The sequence below is a fragment of the Nyctereutes procyonoides genome, unplaced genomic scaffold (assembly GCF_905146905.1).
Source record: "Nyctereutes procyonoides isolate TBG_1078 unplaced genomic scaffold, NYPRO_anot_genome, whole genome shotgun sequence".
Lineage (NCBI taxonomy): Eukaryota > Metazoa > Chordata > Mammalia > Carnivora > Canidae > Nyctereutes > Nyctereutes procyonoides.
In genome coordinates, this window is record NW_026575139.1 from 31,202 (window position 1) to 50,753 (window position 19,552).

The 19,552-nt window shown below is 62.9% G+C and overlaps 2 protein-coding genes across 8 annotated transcripts; one reads left to right on the forward strand and one right to left on the reverse strand.

Moving 5' to 3' along the window:
• The first annotated feature begins 396 nt into the window (after positions 1 to 396).
• CDCA4 (cell division cycle associated 4) lies at positions 397 to 8,835 on the forward strand. 7 transcript variants are annotated; one of them, XM_055304490.1, is made up of 2 exons: positions 397 to 504; positions 6,442 to 8,835. In XM_055304490.1, the coding sequence occupies exon 2, from the start codon at positions 6,448 to 6,450 to the stop codon at positions 7,171 to 7,173; it is 726 nt and encodes a 241-aa protein (XP_055160465.1). In that variant the 5' UTR covers positions 397 to 504; positions 6,442 to 6,447; the 3' UTR covers positions 7,174 to 8,835. The 7 variants fall into 7 exon arrangements, with proteins under 7 accessions (XP_055160465.1, XP_055160466.1, XP_055160467.1 ...); XM_055304491.1 differs by having other exon boundaries at positions 397 to 489; XM_055304492.1 differs by having other exon boundaries at positions 409 to 474.
• Positions 8,836 to 11,847: 3,012 nt separating this feature from the next.
• On the reverse strand, positions 11,848 to 17,887 carry CLBA1 (clathrin binding box of aftiphilin containing 1). Its single transcript, XM_055304213.1, has 5 exons — positions 17,591 to 17,887; positions 16,307 to 16,452; positions 14,793 to 14,922; positions 13,557 to 13,667; positions 11,848 to 12,535 (listed from the first exon to the last, which is right to left on the reverse strand). The coding sequence occupies exons 1-5, from the start codon at positions 17,864 to 17,866 to the stop codon at positions 12,371 to 12,373; spliced, it is 828 nt and encodes a 275-aa protein (XP_055160188.1). The 5' UTR covers positions 17,867 to 17,887; the 3' UTR covers positions 11,848 to 12,370.
• Positions 17,888 to 19,552: the final 1,665 nt, after the last annotated feature.

The following is a 19,552-nucleotide window of genomic DNA, read 5'->3' on the forward strand; positions in this document are numbered from 1 at the left end:
CTCTCCCTTCCCCTTCTCCCCTCCCCCTCCTCCCCCTCCTGTCCCCTCCTCGTCCTCTCCCCCCTCCTCTCCCCTCCCCGTCCTCTCCCCTCCTCCCTTCCCCCTCCCCCCCTCCCCTCCCCTCCCCTCCCCTCCCGGGTCCTGCGCAGGCGCGCCGGGGCCGCGCGCGGAGACCTGGGAGCGGGCGGGGGCGGGGCGGGGCGGGGCGGGGCGGCCAGCGCGCGCGCCCCAACGGCCAACGCGTCCGCGCGGGAAGTCTCGCGCCAGGCCCCGCCCGCGGTTTGAACCGGAGGCCCCGCCCCCGCGCTCGGCCAATCAGCGTGCGGGGCGGCCGGCGCCATGGCGACCCTTCGTGGGCGCGGAGCGACCCCGCCCGCCCCCGCCCGCCCCCGCGGCCCCGCCCCTCCGTCGGCGGCGGGCTGGGGCTCGGGCTCGGGCTCGGGCTCGGGCTGGGGCGCGGACGGCGGCGGCCAGGTGAGCGGCGGCCAGGTGAGCGGCGGCCAGGTGAGCGGCGGGCGGGCGGGCGGGCGGGCGCCCCGGGGCGGGGGCGGGGCGCGGCGGGGGCCCGGCTGTCGGGGGTGCCCGCGGGCCCGGGGGTCGCCGCGCGGCCTGGCCCTGCCCTCCCGCCCGAGCCCACCTGCGCACCGGCTCCTTGTCCTTTGTGTCCCGGCCTCAGTGCTTCGAAGGGGCCGTGGGGGGCAACGGCCTGCGCCCCGGGTGCGGGCCCCGAGCTGCCGGACGCCGGCGGGGCCTCGGGGCGCAGGTGCTGCGGGGCGGGCCGGGGGCGGCGGGGGCGGTCAGCGGCGGTCAGCGGCGGTCAGCGGCGGTCAGCGGCGCAGGGCACGGATGGGCCGCCCGCCGCCCGCTCCCCGCCGCCCGCTCGCCGCTCGCCGCTCCCCGCGGGTGACCTTACGTGCAAGTTTTGCCGTGTTTTCCACGAAAAGTCCCGCTTTAACGTCTCCAGAAGGAACCGTGTCTCGGAAGGGCGCTAGGAAGTGTCCCCCAACGTCCGGACCGTGTTTCCAGGCCCAGACGGTGCACTTCACCCCAGGCCCAGGAGGAGCAGCGCCGCGGGAAGACGCCGCGCGGGGCACCCGGGCCCTTCTGCCGCCGCCCTGCCTGCCGGTTCGGTTCTCTGGGGTGACACGTTTCCGAGACAGCCTGAGCGTGTGACCGAAACAACGCAGCGTTCGCGTTATTTTGCCGGAAAAACCTGAGTCAGGAGCGAGCTTGCGGGTGGCTGAAGGTCGTAGGGATGCGCCAGGTCAGGGCCGAGTCTGCTGGCAGCCTGGGGGCTGCTGGCCACATACGGGAGAGCCGCTGCAGGACAGGGAGAGGCAGCTCCCAGGCCGGGGTCCCCTTTGTCTTGGGGGCGCCCTCATGGATGGGCACAGCACCCCTCCCAGGCTCCACCCCCGACGCGGGACCCCTCCCGTGATCTCTGTTCCATCAACCCTTGGTCTGGAGGCTGCTGTGCTCTGACCGAGGGCTGAACCCTGATGGCCTGCTTGTCCCCTGACGTTGGAGGGTTTGGAGCAAAACACCCTTAACCCTGAGGAGGTGATGGGATTGAACTCCGCGGGACCCTCTGGCTGTGTGTGGGGGGATGGAGGTGATACCAACGCTTTCTTGTTCAGGACTGAATGGTGAGTCTGCTTCTGCAGTTAGGGCAGCCTGGCAAGCGTGGGGCCTTGTGTGCTGATTTCGAAACGTCCAGCCCCAGGCCACTGTCGCGGGCTGCCCCAGGAGCTGTAACTTGGACCAGCCGGGCCCCCGGGGTCTGTGTGCCCACCTTGTGCTGACTTTGTTGTAAACACAACTGTGTGAGGACGGTGAGGCTCTCCGGCCCCCGTCAGCCTGACGCATCACCTCCACACAGGCTCTGGGGACCCTCCATCGGCTCCTGGAATTGGATGTGCTGCCCTCCGGCTACTCCTTCTGAAATCCTAATCGGCTAGCAGCTAGCGTTTGCTGGTACTGAGCGTAACAAAAATTAACAGTTGTTCAGGGGTTGGAACATCAGAAGGGAATGATTAGAGTGACTTTGAACACATACTTGTCCTGGCATGCCGAGTGAGATCCAGCGCTTAGTGATGCACGGGAGGCACTACCTAAAATGGTTTCACTTTAAATGAATGTGGTAGCCTCCCCCATCAACTCGATTCTGTATTTTTCTTTGTAACCAAGGTATCATTTACTTCATACAATGCAGTGGGCAGTTAGTAGTTGTGCAGTTGTGTGAATCTGACAAGGACCATGCACCTGTCTAGATGGGGTGCATTGCCATCATCCTGGAGACCTCCAGACCATCCCTGCCCCTCTGTTGGCAACCATTCTGCTATTTTACACCTTAGGTTAGCTTTACCTCTTCTCGAAGTTCATGTGAACAGAATTATAGGGTGCCTGTTTCTTTGTTCTTGCTTTGTGATTAGGCGTGATGGCCGAGGTTTGCTCTCGTTCCGTAGATCAGCGTGAACTTTGTTTCAGGATCGTGTTTGGTTGTCAGACATACCACAGCTTACATGTTTGACTTGCTTATTTTGAATCTGAAAATGTTTACACCCGGGGTGGTGAACTGGGTTTGTGGCAGGAGTATGGAGCAGGGATAATAATGGGTGAAGTGGTGGTGGTGGTGGGGGGGGGGCTTGCCAGCAAATGTGAGGAAGTCCATACAGAAAATCCTGGTGGAGAGTGAACTGATTCTGCTTCTTAGAAAGCAGCTTGATAATGTGGATCATGTGCCTGTCAATAAAGCCCCGGGTCGGAACCGAGCGTCACTGTAACTGGGGAGATTGTGAGCGGTGCAAATGCAGGGAATAAGGCTCAGTTCCTGCGCTGTGTTTATCCTGAGGGTCGGCTTTTGCTGACATGGAAAATGCGGTAACCAAGAACAGCTCGCCGTGAGCTCTCATGCAGAGAGGAGGCTGCTTAGGGAGATGCTGGGAAGAACCTGTGTGGTGACTGCTTCTCTGAGGAGTCGGCCACGGTGATTTTTGTCTTGTACTTTCTGATGTTCTTCCCAATTATGTACAGTAAGCTGCGGAAACAAGGGAAGGCGCCTGCATGAGAAGAGCAAAGGCTGTTTTTGGAAGTGGCTGCCGCCAGGGATTGGGCCACCTTCTGGCTTGCAGAAAGACACTTGGGGACAGGAAGGGGAGTCGGACTGGAAGGGCTTCCAGGGCCCCTGATGGGGTTGCAGCCTGAGGAGCCAGCCGCCCTGGTGGCTTTGTGGGGGGAGCACGTTTGGATTTCTCTAGGAGGTGGGGACAGATATTAGGAAAGCCGTCTGTTATTGATGAAGTCCAGACCCTTGGGGGTGATTGTTACAGAAGTCATTGGTTTCCTGGCCTGTCATGGAGATAGAAGTCTGACTTCCTGGGCCGTGTTAACCTTGAAAATGAAAGTTCGTTATTTCACTAGCAAAAAATGGGTTTATTTGGGAATAACAATAGCAGTTCAGGGTATAAAAATTAGTAAAACGATGCTTTTTAGAATGGCATCAGGAGGCCGGCAGGAGGAGCGCTCACACCCACCACTCACTGACCGCTGCAGACCCCACAGGAATGTGCGCCCCTTGCTCCTGGACACACTGCTACCATCCCAGCAGGGCGAAGGAAGGTTTCCTCCTGCCCTGGCAACAGCCCAGCCAATGGGAGACTGTCCCAGCCCAGCCAATGACAGATGGTAAACCGGCGTGAGGCTGCTGCGGGTCCGAGGAAGCGGAGGGTGGCGCGGGTGGGGGACCTGGGGTGCCCTGGGCGCATTCTGGTGCTCGCTGTGGCCCCCGCCCCTCCTCTGGGCTCCCGCGGCTGTTGCTGCGGCTGCGGGTGTAGCCGGTGCCCGGTGCGCACTCGGGCTCTGAGAGCGACTGTAACCCACCCCACCTCCCACCCCGGCTTCTCGGTGGAACGTGATGCTCCCGCTCCGCAGGCCGCGCTGGCCGCCCCGGCTGTGGGTGCACCGGCTCCCGCGGGCTCCCTGCCCGACGGCCGTCGGAGGACAGGGATGCTGTCTGAGGAGCCCCCGCGGCCACAGCCGGGCCCTGCTGCTGACTCGTCTTGCTGGGGGCGGAAGCGGGGGCTCAGGCTCATCCTGTGATTCCGGGGCCTTCAGTGGGCCTATATGAAATGGGCTGCCGTACAGACTTGGGATCTGAGGCCCTGAAGACAGGCACCCCGCACCCTGCATGTCCTTCCCCAGGCGGCACTAGTACCCCATCATCTCACCGAGATTCTCCACGTGCTCATCAGTGTTAAGCAAGTGACCTTTACACAAAGATTGACAGAAAAAACCTGTAAGAGTTGTTTGCAGCCATGAAACACTCGGATCCTTTACTGTCGTAGTGAGTGAAATCTTCACGCGGTTGGCAGTAGCTCCTTCGTCGTTCGTTTAAAAATAGGCAACAAGTCAGTGTGTGGCAGGTGTCGTGGTGGAAATGGCAGGTGGCTTCAGGGGCCTCAGAGTTGGTAGGTCAGAGCGGTCTGCTGCTCCAGGGGGGAACAAGCTACAGGCGCTTCGTATTGTAAACTTAGTTTTAAATAATTACAGGTGGGACAGCCGGGTGGCTCCGCGGTTGAGCATCTGCCCTGGGCTCAGGGCGTGACCCCGTGGCCCCGGGATCGGGTCTCAGGGGAGCCTGCTTCTCCCTCTGCCTGTGTCTTTGCCTCTCTGTGTGTCTCATGAATAAATAAAATCTTTTAAAATACATACATACATACATGCAGGTGCACGGGCCGCTGTAAAGAACCGGCCTGGAGAACACCTGCCTCCCTGGTGTCGGAGCTTCAGCAAGATGCCCAGGCAGCGTGTCCTGTGTGTGACCACAGAGCCGGTCGCGATCCTGGGTGCTCACACCGGGTTCTGCACCCTTAGAGCACATGCACGGCCTCATGGACCCGCTACACCCACCACATCTCTATGTCCTGTTCCACAAATATGCGTACCACGCACAACAGTTTGAGGTTGGCTTTCTCTTGGAGCATAACTCCCCTAAGATCCCTCCAAGTCTGGTGTCCCTAGGGCCCTCTGCCCTCCTGCCCAGTGGCCGCGTGCGGCCAGTGCCCTCAGGTGTCAGCCACTCCCTGGAGCAGGGCTTTACGTGTAGAGCCACCGTGAACATTCCTGTGCAGGTTATTGCATGAATGTTGGCTTTTCTTTGTTTGGGATAAGTGCCCCCAAAACACTTCATTTTAAAAATGTCTTAAAATGTTAAACATCCAGGAGATGAGATCTACGACACCGAAAGGAAACCCAGGGGACGGGGCTCCTCCTCCTCCCTGTTGAAGGGTGGGGCTGGCAGGAGGGAGTTCTCAGAGGGGCTCCTGGCAGGGGTGCCGAACTTGGGGGCCTGAGTGCAGACAGCACCGGCGCCACCCCACCCCACCTGGGTCTCCAGGGACCCCGGGCTTGCCAAAGTCCGGCCAGCAGCGGCCCCAGAGAGCCACTGCATTGATCTTTATAAAAAAGGAAATACAAAAATTTGCAGATTTGAAAGACCGTAATCCTCTTCATGAATAACTCGAATTACTGGAAATCAACACGGTTAGCTACCTACAAACCTGAGAAGAGAGACGCTTGATGCCTACCCCCGCCTCTGGTCTAGAGAGGGTGGTCCTCAGGCTGCTCGCCGTGTGCCCCGCGCCGGCTCTGGAGCCTCCTGGTGCCAGGCTGGGGGTGCAGGTGCCACCCTGCAGCCCCCAGACCCGTCCTGCTCTGCCTGTGATTGTCCGGAGCTCTCTCCGCTTAGAATCAGTTCGAAGGACAGTTTGCTTGTATTTTGGCTTCTGCGAGCAGAGGTAATGGCCTGCTGTGTGAGTGACACCAGTGCCACCCCAGAGCCTACGCAAGGTGCCTGGCCCCACCGGTGCCCGGTGAGATTGAGTCCCATCTGTACCTTGGGGGAGGGGACATGGTTGTAGGGAAGCCGCCCAGGTGCTGCTGGGGCACCGCCAGGGCTCTGGGCCGCGGGAGCCCTTGTAGCCCTCTTGCCGTGAGCCCTGAGGGAAGAGCAGCTGCCAGTGCCTGGGACCCACAGTTGTCAGCTTGGGCACAGGCAGGTGGCAGCAGGCAGGCAGGCACCTGTCCCGCTTCCTCCACTCTCCTCCCTTGTGGGCCCGGTGGGCACCAGTGCCCAGCATCCGGGTGTAGCGTTCCAGCCTTGTTTCCGACGAGTGTATTCCCTTACTTGCAGTCCATTTCTCTTTTTTCTGGTGGAGGCAGAGGGTGGGGGGGCCGTGTGGTGGTTTAGAGCTCTGTTCTGTGTCAGGGCTGTCCCAGGAGCCGGGCCCTGCTTGGACACATGCCCACAGGGCCACAGCGGTCATGTAACTGCAGCCGTCCCCTCCCAGGAACCCCGTCTTTGACAGTTGCAGACTGAGTCTCAGGGCAGGGTCTGCTGGGGACTCTGCAGTGTGCTAAATGGCATCTCCTTGCTTTCCACAGGGCACGATGTTTGCACGAGGGTTAAAGAGAAAAAGCGCCGAGGACGGGGAGGATGTGGAAGGAGGCCTGGCGGGCACCCAGGCCACGCCTTCCTACAGCCTGCAGCGCCAGTCGCTCCTGGACATGTCCCTGGTCAAGCTCCAGTTGTGCCACATGCTGGTCGAGCCCAACCTCTGTCGCTCGGTCCTCATAGCCAACACGGTCCGGCAGATCCAAGAAGAGATGACCCAGGACGGGACCTGGCGGGTGGTGGCACCCCAGGCGGCAGGGCGGGCACCGCTGGACCGCCTCGTGTCCACTGAGATCCTGTGTCGCTCGGTGCGGGAGCAGGAGGGGGAGCACCCTGCCCCTGACGGAGGTGGCCGCATGCCAGGCCTGGTCCCGGGACTTTCCGCGGTCCCATCTGCACAGGCCCTGCGGAGCCCGCAGAGCAGCCTCTGGGAAGTGGACAGCTCTCGAGAGAACAGAGGAGGCTTTCAGAAGTCACTAGATCAGATCTTTGAAACGCTGGAGAGTAAGACCCCTGGCTCTGTGGAGGAGCTGTTTTCAGACGTGGACAGCTCCTACTACGACCTGGACGCGGTGCTCACGGGGATGGTGGGCAGCACCCAGCCGGGCCACGGCAGCGGGCTCCAGGCCTTCACCTCTGCGGCCACCCCGCCCCCCGGCTCCAGCTGCAGGTCGGATCTGGGCGAGCTGGACCACGCGGTGGAGATCCTGGTGGAGACCTGAGAGGGCCCCTGTGCCCCGATGGGACACTTCACGGATGGGTTCGTAAGGCGTCCAGAGTGCTTGGCCCGGGAGTGCTCGCTGCCGTGCATCTGCGAGCTCAGCGCCTGGTTTGTCTGTGATGAGGAGAACCTTCCAGAACAACATCTAGTCGCCCTCTCCCCTTTCTTCCTGAAGGGGCTGCGCGGTTTTCCATTGGGCTGGTCACCCAGGCCGGCCGCTGGTGTCCTGCTGCAGCTCCGTGACCAGCCTGGTTTAACTTTAGATAGGTGAATTTTTTTAAATTAAGTTTTATATGTTTTGGGCAATATTTTGTCTTAAGATATATTTTTTAAACTTTTTATACTTTTATCTTTTTAGATTTTTTCAGCTATTTTCTTAAAAGTATATTTTTTCTATAAACATTTTCTGCTGCTACATTAGAAACTTATAACCTAAACAGTTGCAGTCGGTGTATTTCTTTTTATAAGGTTTAAATAAGGACTTTCTTACACGAGGCTTCACTACATTCTGTGTAGCGTACCTGGATCGTGAGTTTTCTCTTTATGTTGGCGTGAGCCTTCTCCTCGTCCTGCTGCAGTCAGAGCACCTTGCGCTGCCCACCTCTTATTCCTGAGTGTCATTACCACATCTGCCGTGCCAGCCACGTCTCCAGTGTGGACCTCGGAGGGTTTTATTTATGCCTATTTGTGTGTCAGTGTTGGAGGCGGGGGTCTCCGGCCCCCGGGGGCCTCAGGCGGTGCCTTCAGGGGCTCTGACTCCCGGGCCCCCTCCTGTACGTGCCCTGCCACCGTGGAGGCCCCTGACTGGCGTGGACATTGATCAAGGGAAGCGTCATTAAAATGTGGTGAGGAGGCCGGGGGGGGGGGGCTCTCCCGCCGTCCCACTGGACATCAAGGGTCGTAAGTCACAGGCCCAGCAGGAAAAGCTTCGGCCGGAGAGTTGGTTCCAGGCCCCACGGGAAGAAACCCACGAGAAACGGCCAGAGATGAGTCCCTGTCACCCTGGACTCCCACTTCTCGCCTGTGGACTCCTGTTCAAAACAGCCCTTCCAACTCCTCCCTTCTCCATAAATAACGTTCCTCTCATTTGTTGGCCTTGCCTCTGGTTCTGCCATGGTGGGTTGCAATTCTCTTATTCCTGAATAAGCCCATTCTGCTGGTAAAACGGTCAACGCTCGCCTGGCCGCTGGACCCACGTTTACTGGGCTGGCGTGCACAGGCTGCCGGGTGCCCAGGGTGTGGGAAGGGCGCTGTCTGGGGACCGCAGGCCTGCAGAGTGCCACGCTTGCTCTGGGACGCTGGTGCTGGGACAGAACTTCGAGGTTAAGTCTAGAATTAAATTTGGACACTCACTACATGTGACCTCCCAATCCCGGGGGCCGTTGGGGGGTTGGTGGGGCAGTGCCACCTAAGTGGGCTCTGGGGTACCTGCATGCGTGACCCCATGACGCTGTCCTGGACGCTAGGAACACTCAGACTTTTATTTGTTTCACTGGTTGACATGTAAGACCGCACTCTCTCCCCACCCCTGCCCCACTCCTGCTTCTGCCTTTCCTTCCTTACCCAGCCCTTGGCCAAAAAGACCTGTTTCTTTCCAACATGTGACCTTTCCTTAACATCAGCCATGTATGCGTCTCTATTAAAAATTATCCATCAAACCAAATGGAAATGTGTTCTTTATCAGCTGCATCATAATTCTCCAGGGGATCTCTTTTTCCTAGTTCAGTTCGGCTGCATTACCTGTTGCACTTGGGTGTGTTTCATCGGCATTTTGCCGACCACCCACACTTCGTGGTTCAGCACCCGCCTCCCTGCCCCAGGACTTGGGCTGGATTTGGGGACGGTGCCCTTGGAGGAGCCAGGACCAGGCTGAGACTTCGACCCACTGCCTCCTTCACATTCCATAGTTTTTTCTTGTGGAAAAGAAAGTATGTTTTATAAGGTATAACCTGAAGCGGTGTGAAAATCAGGACACCCCTATAGAATGGCATCAGGGGGAGCGCTCAGCCCCACCACTCACCACTGCAGACCCCACAGGAAGATGCGCCCCTTGCTCCTGGACACACTGCTACCATCCCAGCAGGATGGAGGAAGGTTTCCTCCTGCCCTGGCAACAGCCCAGCCAATGACAGATGGTCCAGCCAGCCATTGAGAGACTGTCTCGCCCCAGGCAATGAGAAACCTCCACACTCCAAGCTCCCAGTTTCCTCCAATGGACTTGCTGTTTACAACACGCCCCCACCTGCCCCATCAAAGAGCCTCTACTTTGCTCTCAGGACTGTGGGTGGCGTTCCTGGGGCTCGTCCTGGATGGGAGTTCTGTTATTCCCAGATGCATCCACCTGCCCAAGGGAGAAGCGCGGGCTTACCGTCTGGGGGACAGACTTCATGTCTTTAAGGGTCACATTCTGTGTCAACATCTGGGCGCCCACCTGGCTGTGGTCAGTAGGGCAGTTCCAAGGCCGTGCCGCCCCCCCTGCTGCACCCACCCAGAGCTCCCTCCTGGGGCCCCTCTGCAGGCCCCTCTGCCACCCCAGGCAGGCGGCACGTGCAGCGTCCCCGGAGTGGGGCTGAGGACAGCCGTACCTCCACCACACCTGGACCGGGGACTTGGGCTGGAGGGCAGGAGGTCCCGGCCCCCTGACCCCCCACCTCCCTGGCTCCCCAACCCCCACCCCCCCGGCCCCCCCCCGCCCACTCCCTGATACCCCGGCTCCCCAGCTGAGCCCCAATGCCCCACCTCCCCTGCTGTCCGGGCTGTGGCAGGGGACCCTGCCCACTGCCCCGACCCACAGCCCCCGGGTCACAGCGCCGCCCCCAGAGGGGCCTGCGGTTGGAAGAGCCTCCTGAGGCACCTGCTGCAGATGTCTCCCGGAGCTCTTCCCGGGAGCAGGTGACCGGGTGGAAGTACTGTCGCAGGGAGGCGGTGACGTCGGTCACGAAGCCCGGGAGAGGCGTGGACGGAGGCAGGCAGCCGTTATGCAGAGAGCTGCTGCCCTGCGCTCTGTGACGTTTCTGGATCTGGCCTCTTTACATTTTTCCTTTTCTCATTATGCTTCAAGTTGCTTTCTGTTGCTAATTTTGTTCTTGTACTTTTGTAGTCTTTGGGGAAAAGGCCCCAGAAGGTATAAACTGCAGCCCAGCGCTCCTTGGGGAGGCCTGCTGCCACCCGCCCCCAGGAGCCAGGGAGCCAGCTCGCCCAGGGAGCACCGAGCATGGGGCCCGCCCGCGGCCACCGTCTACAAGGGCGCACTCTCCCGGCACCTGCTGGCACGTTGGTGCAAGTACGAGGCCGTGGGAAGCAGTCGGGCCAGCTGACCCAGGGGGCTGGGGTCTCAGGAAGGCCGCAGCCACTGGCGGGGCGCTGGGCCCAAGGAGGGGCCGCCCCACGGAGGCCCCCCCCGTCGGATGGATGACAGGCCCGAGAGCAGGGCAGAGGCCGTGGCCGGGAGCGCCCGGGGCGAGGGCCCAGCTGCCCCGCGGGGCCCCTGGAGCGAGCAGCAGGACCCTGAGCTTCCCCCATGGGGGTCTCTCGCTTCTCCGGGCCCCACTCTGGACCTGCCAGGGGCATGGAGCTGCCCTGGGGTCCCCCGCTCTGGCCCTGGGGCACTGAATTTAATCAATGTAGGTTCCTTGAATCCGCGGCTCTGTGATTATTCTGGAGCTGCCCTGGCAGCTGACGGGGCACGTTCTGGCCGGGGGCACCTGTTGGCACTCACCCGCCGGGCTCAGAAGCCCCTCCTTGAGCAGACTGGCCAGACATCAGGACGTAGAATCAGAACCACACTTGAGGGATCCCTGGGTGGCGCAGCGGTTTGGCGCCTGCCTTTGGCCCAGGGCGCGATCCTGGAGACCCAGGATCGAGTCCCACGTCGGGCTCCCGGTGCATGGAGCCTGCTTCTCCCTCTGCCGGTGTCTCTGCCTCTCTCTCTCTCTCTCTCTCTCTGTGACTATCCTAAGTAAATAAAATAAAAAAATAAAAATAAAAAAAAAATAAAAAAAAAACCACACTTGACATCTACGTGGACGCGGAGTGAGGGACAGGCCTGGCCTGGGGCTTGGGGGGAAGGGTGGGGGGTGCTGGGCCGGCTGGGGGTCAGGAGAGGTCAGGGAGGGCAGCTGGGGGAGTTCAGCGCCGGGTCAGGGTGACTGGTGGGAGGAAGCAGACCATGGAACGGCCTATTTTGAGTTCACGTCTGACTTGAAGGAAAGACTGGGACACGATGCGCATCCCAGCGGGTCTGCTGGCGGGACCCCGGGGTCCCCAGGGGGATGCTGCCCTTTGGGGATAGCGTAGAAGAAAAGCAGTTTCCAAGTGTCCATCTCTCTGTGCCTGAAAGTGAAGACTTAGGGCACGTTTCCCAAACACCCGGCACTAAATCATCTGGTCACCCTTTAAAGAGAGACTCAAAACCACGCGCAGTCTGGGACTGCGCAGAGGGGGCGGAGGCAGGTGCCCTCTGCTGGCCACTCTGGGTCTGACCCCTGGGTTGGTGGGGCTGGGCCCTCCCAGCTGCACGGTGGCCCGGGTAGGACAGCGACGTGCGCCAGGCAATCCGCCAGCCTCAGGTCCCCAGGCCGCCCCCGGAGGGCCGGGCGGGCTCCCGGGCAGGGGCGGGCTGGAACGGGACTGCTGGCACGGTCCCCCGACGGCAGACGAGTCGCCAACAACGTGGGCTTATCCAGGCCACTTTATTTAATAAAATTTTACAAAAACCCGTGCCTCAGCCAGAACCAGCAAAGCTTGCGCAGAGTCGCGGGGACATCCGGACGCAGAGCCAGGCGGCTGAGCAGAGCCGCAGGCAGGTGCTCACGCTTCGCTCTGACCCACCAGGTGCCCTGCCCCAGGTGACAGCAATGCAATGGGACTTCCTGAGCTGCAAACGGCTGCCTTCCGTGACGGTCCAGCCTGGTGTGCCCCGGGCGGTGCCACGCTGGCAGCCAGGCCCCTCATGCCACCGTGGTCCGTATCAGGCGGGGGCGGAGCTCCTGGGACCCTGGGCGGCCCCTTCCTGTGGAGAAGGCTCTGCCCGAGGACACAGTCTTCTAAAGCGGTCAGACCCCTGCCCGTTGGCGCAGGACAGGTTTGCCCCGGGCGTCCCAGGAAACATGCCCACGACGCGGTCCCGGGCTCCAGCTACCCGGCTGAGCCAGTAAGAAAACATAAAATTCCTCATAAAAATACCAAGTACTCCTGTTTCAGCAGACGTCACTATGAAACAAGGTGATCTTCAGGGTACGTGGATTGAAAATCTTCTTTTTCCATGGGATTGGGACGTACTGCCCGTTTCTGCGTAAGGGCGTCTTCAGAAAGAGGCTGCAGGCAAGCAGGCTCCCCTGGCTGCCGCCGGACGGCCCCGAGAGCTGCCGGGAGGGGAGAGCGCGGTCAGGGCCCGCAGACGCCAGCGGCCGCCGCCCCCCCGGCCCCGTGGGGCTCACCCCACTGCCTCGAGCTGCTGTCCTCGGGCCATCACCCCGGACGTGTGCAGGAGGGAGCGCACAGCTAGCTCCGCGGCTTCCCCCGGCGCACGGGGCACCACGCTGGGAGGACGGCGGGCTGTGTCCCCGGGCCCAGGGCCACGCAGGCCTCCTGGTCCCAAGTGATGCTAGGACGCTGGCCTGAGGGCCTAGGTGGGGTCACAGGGCCCCGGTGCTGTGGGTCTGGCCTGTCCTGCTCTCGTCTGCAGCATCCACGGATTTCCGCCTACCAGCTGCTGGGACACGTGGGCTACTCTGAGTGATGCTGCTGTGGACGTTTCTAGACTGGCTGCTCTCAGGGGCCCCTGCTTGCACGTCTAGAAGCTTCTCTCTCCCACCTGTTGGGGTTCCCAAAGAGCAGATGGAGCAGCGTGCTTGGGCATCCCTGGAGAGGGCCCCGGCCTGTGTGACCGGACGACAAAGGGCCTCTCCTGTGCTCCGTCTGCCCTGCTGCCCTGTGTGTTCCCAGCGGCCGCAGCAGCAGCCCGGCCCCTCCCCGGCACACACTCTCCACACCAAGCACCATCAGGGCAGACCCTGCGGTGGGCGCCCCTGGGTGCCAGTGTTCTCCGGGGCAGGGGTGCGGGCAGAGGGAACCCCACCTGTGCCCCGGGGCCCTGCCTGGCCCGAGTGTGCAGGCCGCCCCAGCCCCAGGAAAGGCTGTGCCGGCCCTCAGAGGGGGGTGGGAGGGGCCCCTGGCCGCGCGCCCCTCCCTTGAGCCTCAGGTGCGCCCCTCGGCTTCCCTGCAGCCCCTGCTGCCGCCCAGCAGTCCTGTGACAGCTGCTCCCCTCCAGGTGCTCCGGCTGCCCCCGGACAGCGGCAGTGCCCGTTTGTCCCGAGTCCATGAGCCTCAGGTCGGAGGTGCCACCACGGAGGCCCACGCGGCCTGTCCCGGGGGGCGGCTCACCTTGGTCTGGATCAGGGCTCTGCAGGGCTGCAGACGGGAGGGCGCGCCCGCTTCTTCAGGCTCTTTGAGGTCGGAGCATTCCGGAATGTGACCCAGGTCTCCGGAAAGGTCCTAGTGAGGCGAGCCCAAGCCCGTCACCCAGCGGGAAGGAAGCTAAAGGGCCGCTTTCCCCGGGTTTCCCCGCCCCCGCCCCTCTGCGCAGCCACTGGGAAACCGCACCAGGGCTGGTCCCACCGTCCCCCCCTCCCTCCAGACCCCAGCGCCCTCTGCCTCCTCAAGTCCTCCCCGCTCCAGGGTGAGCCCTGCACCCCCAGCCCGGCCGCACCCTGCAGCCTGTCCCTTCCCCGTCCTCCCGGCTGACTCCTCGCACAAAGGCAAGGTGCGGGTGGGCTCACGGGGCCCCCGGGCCCCCACTGCTCGCGGTCCCCCTGGCCCGCGGCCAACGCAGCAGCCAGTCCCAGGGCCCGTCCTCACGAGGCCGCCAGCCGGTTCTTGTGTCCCGTGTCTGAATACGTCCTTAATACTTGGGACACAGGAGGGTCTTTGCCAACTGGATCGAGGAGACTGTTCTGGATACAACTGGTGAGGTCTCTGATGTCACGGTGGCCCCTCCTCGGCCACCCCTCACCCCTCTGCTCCAGCTCTGCTGGCTCCACCTCAGGTGCTAGGACCCACCTCTGCCTGCACTTGTGGCTCTGCTGAACCTGTGCCCCTCCCTGCACCCCCCCTGCAGCCCCTGAGCAGAGGCCACTCCTGCCTCCCCACCCCTGTAGCCTCTGAGCAGAGGCCACTCCTGTCCCCCCCTCACCCCTGCAGCCCCCCCCAGCAGAGGCCACTTCTGCCCTGCTCACCCCTGCAGCCCCTGAGCAGAGGCTGCTCCTGCGCCCCCTCACCCCTGTAGCCCCTGAGCAGAGACCACTCCTGCCACCACCCCCACTGCCCCCGCCAGCAATGCTGTGTCCATCCCTGCAGTCTGCCAATGTCCTGCCAGGAGCCTGGCACAGAGCAGGGGCCTGACTCTGATGAGCTGACCCGTCTCGCCCCTTCCCTGCCTGTGTTGCCTCATCACCCCCCTCCCCAGAAACCTGTGCATTTTCTCCCCCACCTCTGTTTTCTGGCAGCAAGGCCCCCCTACCCTCATGCTGTGTAGACAGCTCCCTGCGGCCACAGGGTGGCCGGCAAAGTTGCTGCGGAGTCCAGCTGCACCCCCAGGAGCCCCGTGTACACCTGAATCACCTTCTGAGCAGCATCTATCCCAAGAACAAGAAAGAAGTTTTCCTGGCAACGGGACTTGCTCCAGAGGCATCGAGAGGCCGACATGCCAGTTGTGTTCTGAAGGGCTCTCCAGAGTTCTCTAGATTCAGAACTGGAAGAGACATACGTTAGTTAAGAGGTGACGGAGAAGCCTTCAGAACAGCAGCCGGAGGGCACCTGCCCTCGGAGGCCGCGAGAACAGAGCACGCCTCCTCCGGGACAGCGAACACCCCAGCACTTGTGGCACCGCCACCCTCTGCCCCTGGCACCGCCAGGCTCATGGTCATGGCTGAGCGCTCCTCCAAGGGCACAAGCTCCTGGAGGCCTGGTACTACTTTTGTTCCTGATGATCTCGTGTACCAGAGATGCTCATCAACTCGGGCTGGAGGGGTGCCGAGAGGATGACCGCTGGGTGTCCGTCATGCACCGGCCACAGTTGCCAGCCCAGTGCCTCCGAGGGAAGAGAGGGGTGCCCACGGACCACAGTAGGGCAGTCACGCTAAGCACCTGCTTCCTTTCCAAGCCGTCCTCACGGGTTTACACCCCAAAGTAACAGCAATGTCCCGTCTGACCCCGCCAAACCTGACACCGGGGGCCCCTGTTTCTGGGTGTCTGAGGCTCATGCTGCCCCCGAAGGCCCTTCCACCTGCCTGCTGGCCTGGGCCACACCTCAGGGAAGCGCCACATCTGAAGGGCACATGGCCCTCTGGGCTATGGTGGTGACAGCCTCCTGGGCTTCAGGCCTGTCCCCAGGTCCCTGCCGGGGGTTTCCTGGGGCAGGCACTGGCTTAGACCCCAGGGGTGGCCCTGACTGGGGCCGAAGCCAGAGCCCAGCAGGGCCAGTCCGCAGAACTCCCTGACAAAGAGGTCAAGCACAGGGGCCAGGGAAGCCAGCTCACACCAGCCCTCTCCTCCTCCTCCTGTGGCCTGGACCCAGAGGACCTCGGGCTTTTCGACCACTACACAGGATCCAGTGAGCTACACGTGGGTTCCCCGGGTGCCCAGTGAAAGCGTGTCTGAGAACATGGCCATCTGGAACAGCTGTGTTTGTGACAGGCCATAGGACTAGTCCCGGGGACCACCAGCCTTGCTGGCAGCACCCAGAGCGCTCAGGCTGGCTGACCCTGTGGGTGCAGACTGTCCCTGCGGGGCATTGGCGTGTCTTCTCTGTGGCTGAGGATCAGCGGGTCAGGTCCCCCGGGGCAGCGCTGTGCCGCAGCCCAGGCCCCCAGGCCCTTCCACAGCCCCAGCACTCGCATTAAGACACAAGGAGCTGGCGCCCCCGGTCCGCCTTGCTCCAGGTGAGCGCGGCTCTCAGCGGGCGACCGTGGCCAGAGCATCACTCCGTGGCACCCAGTCCCTGTGTGAGGACCCCCTGACCCCAAGGCTGTGGGGACTTCAGGAGAGACGGGCTCTCGGGAAAGGTCCACTTATCAACCAAAAGTATAAACTCAGACTCGCTGTAAGAAATGTCCGTTCCCGTGTAGGTTCATTACCACGGTGTGTGTACAGGCTCGCAGCCAGGCTCCCCTTCGCTGCTTGTGTCTAAGACGTGGTCTAAGGGGGAGATGCCTTCAGCGGCCTGCGGGACCGGGACTTCTTGAAACGCAGACCTGAAAACGTCCGCGTAGCTGAGCGCGAGCTGAAAGAGAGAAACACACACACACTACGTCACCTTGTACCCAACACGCAGCCTCGGTGCAAACGAAGCGTGTGAACAACCACATCGTTACTGCTGCCACGGCGGGACACGCTCGCTCCTACAAGTCTCCGCCATGCACACTCCCGATGAGACGCGCAGGCAAAGTGGGTCAGGGCACGATACTCATAAGCCTCGTCAGTGACTCACGAGAAAGAGGCGCCCCTGTGTCAACTGTCTGGGAAGTCTAGCCACACGACACTAAGGGTGGCCGTTCCCGGACGGAGACCTGAGGTCGCAAGGTTGGGAGTTAGCGTGAAGTGCTGGAATGAGGGCTGTGCAAAGTCTGACAGCAAGTGCAGGAGTGCAAACCGGGGGGCTGGAGGTGAGGGCGGGTGAGCACTGGGCAGGTGGAGGTGAGGGCAGCTGTGCAAGCTGGGGTCCTGGGGGCCCCGAGAGCACTGGAGGTGTGCGTGTGTGCAGAGCTGCATCCACGGCAGCGGGGGGCGGTTTCCTTATTCCCCTAGTGTCTCTTGCAAAGCTCCCATTATCCTCAGACTGTTCCCTGACAAGTCCTGTTTCCAAGACAAGCGTCCTAGCAGGGTGGACTGATGAAGAGGGTGCCCCGCCGAGGTCCAGGGGTCACCGCCTGGCTCAGGAAGCAAACAGCTCACCCCTAGAACCAGAGAAACCTGTTCCCGGCCCTTCCCCATCTGACTGCTTTTGTTCTCCTGGTGCTGGGGCGGGGGGAGCCCTTGGGGGCAGATGGTGGAGGAAGAGAAGCCGAGAACGGAGGGATCAGGTGCAGTCACAGGACAGGTGGAACCGCTGTGAGGTCGGGAGGGGCAGAGCCAGGGGCCAAGGGGCCCAGAGTGCGGCATGGGCCGCAGGCTGGAAGTGACTCTCGGGGAGGCTTTCTAAGGAAGCAGAGTGACAATTCGGACGAAAAGCTCTTTCCAGTGTGCCCTGAACTGCGGCGGGCAAAGTGGGCCGGCGGACTGGGCGCCCGGGGGCGGGGAGCAGCGGGCACAGGGCGCCCAGCCCCTGAGGACCCCCCGCCCGGTCAGGAGGGCAGCAGGGACGGGCCCAGGGGAGACGCAGAGCCGAGCCCTCCCGGGAGCCCGGGTCGGCCCGCAGATACCTCACGAGGCGAGCTGCCCGCGGCTCCCGTCCCCCCAGCCTGCCGCCCTGGATGCGGGGGGCTCTCCGGGGCCTCCGAGTTTGCCGCGAACTGTCCAGCCTTGGCCGGGGCCTCCTGAAAGCCTTCGAACTCCCCCCAGGCGCTGCCGTGCTCCGCGGGCTCCGGGCCGCCCGGGGGGCGGGGGCCGGTCCTCAGCCCCTCCGCGGGGTCGCGGGGACACCGGCCGGGAGGGCGCGAGCGGCCAGGGCCTGCCCCCCGCTGCCGCTGGCCCTGCATGGCCGCGCCGCCGGGCCCGCGTCCACGCGCCGGGGAGCCGGGGAGGTGCACCCGCAGCGCCGCGCGGGGGCCTCGGGGGCCGCACGGGCGGGGGCGGGGGCGGGGGCGCCCCGGGCGGGGCTGACGGCAGCCGGGGGCCGGGCCGCCCGCTCCCGCCGCGGCCTGCGCGAGCCGCGGTCCCCACGCCTGCCCGTTGCCCGGCAACGGAGCGCGCCAACCCCGCCGCGGCGGCCGTCGTGACGTCAGCGCGCCGGCCCCGCCCGCCCCGCCGCGTGCTGCGTGTGCCCCGCCCCCGCCCTCGGCCCCGCCCCCGCCCTCAGGCCCCGCCCCCGCCCGCGGCCTCTGCGGAGGGGCTGCCCCCCCGCGCCGCCCGCCGCCCCCGCGAGCCCCGGGGCGCGCTGCTGCCAGCTGGGGGGGACCTGCCGCCGCCACCCGCCCAGGGCCTCCCTGCCGGCCCTTCCAGGCCCTTCCAGACCCTTCCCTGCGCGCCCGCCCCCAGGCCCGGGAAATCCAGCCTGATGCGTGCACAGGACTCCGTCCTGCCCGGATGCACGGCCCCCTCCCCCGCCCCCCTCCGTGCTCCCACGTCTCCGCCCTGCGACCTCCCTGGGCCCTGTCCCGCTGGCATGAGTCACCTGCCCTCCCCGCTACTGACCATTTTAATTTTGAAAATTAGCAGATGAGATCATCCCCGCCGCGGGACAGCAGAGTCCGGCCCCCCGCCCTGTTTCCCGAGGGGTGCATCAGGCGGCAGTGCAGTGTGCGAGCACCCAGCTCCGGCAGACACCTGGGTCACCCTGCGGGAAGGTGACCAGATGCCAGCTCTCCTGCCTGGATGTCACCCCAGGGACACTGTGGGTCCCAGGCAGTTCTGCTGTGTGCCCACTGCTTGGACCTCCTCATCCACCGTCCTTGCTGCCCTCATAGTCCAGGGAGCTGGAAAGGGGTACGAGGAGTGTTGCACTCGTGCGCAGGTGGGGAAACTGAGGCCCGGGCCCAGAGGGGGTGTTGCTGGGCTGGAACCAGGTCTCCTGAGCTCAGCAGTCTCCCACGCCCTGTCTGGGCCTCAGTGGAGAGTGAGGATGGCCTTGTGACCGTCAGGGTGCGGGTGGGCTGGTCTGCATTACAGCTGTGGCAGCTGATCAAGGCCACCCAGAGATGTCCACACCCCGATCCCCAGAACCCGTGGCTGCGACACCTTACAGGGGACTTTACAGACATGATTGCATTAAGGCTTTTGAGAAGTAAGTCCTGGGTCATGCTGTTGGGCCCGATGCCCTTACAAGGAGGAGGCAGGAGGGTCAGAGTCTGAGGAGACGGACAGACAGAAGCAGAGGTCAGGGTGATGCAGGGCTAGGAAGCAGGGGATGGGGCAGCCCCTAGAGCCTGAAAAGGGCAAGGAAGTACACCTCCCCTGAAACCCCAGAAGGAAAACAGCCGTACCAGCACCCAGCACCCAGCACCGCAGGGACTGAATGTGTGTTTAAGCCACTGTGTGGTTATTTGTTAGTGGCCATATGAAGCCAGTAGACTTGGGTGGCCCTTGGCTGCTAGGAAGGTGCTGCCTTGGGGGAGCCCAGACTCAGAGGAAGTGGCAGAGGTGACCCAACATAGGGTGCTCAGCCCTGGCTACAGGTGGAGGGGGGTAACCCACATAGCCGACAGGTGGCCCCTGGCTCCTCCGGC

Excerpts from the sequence above, each read along its gene's own strand:
- CDCA4 (XM_055304485.1), top strand. The coding sequence starts at position 4,878 with ATGCACGGCCTCATGGACCCGCTACACCCACCACATCTCTATGTCCTG. Across the intron at positions 4,962-6,441 it reads ACCACGCACAACAGTTTGAG|GGCACGATGTTTGCACGAGG; the intron begins GTTGGCTTTCTC and ends TGCTTTCCACAG.
- CLBA1 (XM_055304213.1), bottom strand. The coding sequence starts at position 17,866 with ATGCAGGGCCAGCGGCAGCGGGGGGCAGGCCCTGGCCGCTCGCGCCCT. Across the intron at positions 14,923-16,306 it reads GAGCCTGTACACACACCGTG|TTCTGAATCTAGAGAACTCT; the intron begins GTAATGAACCTA and ends TGTCTCTTCCAG. Across the intron at positions 12,536-13,556 it reads GAGCCCTGATCCAGACCAAG|CTCTCGGGGCCGTCCGGCGG; the intron begins GTGAGCCGCCCC and ends CCCTCCCGGCAG.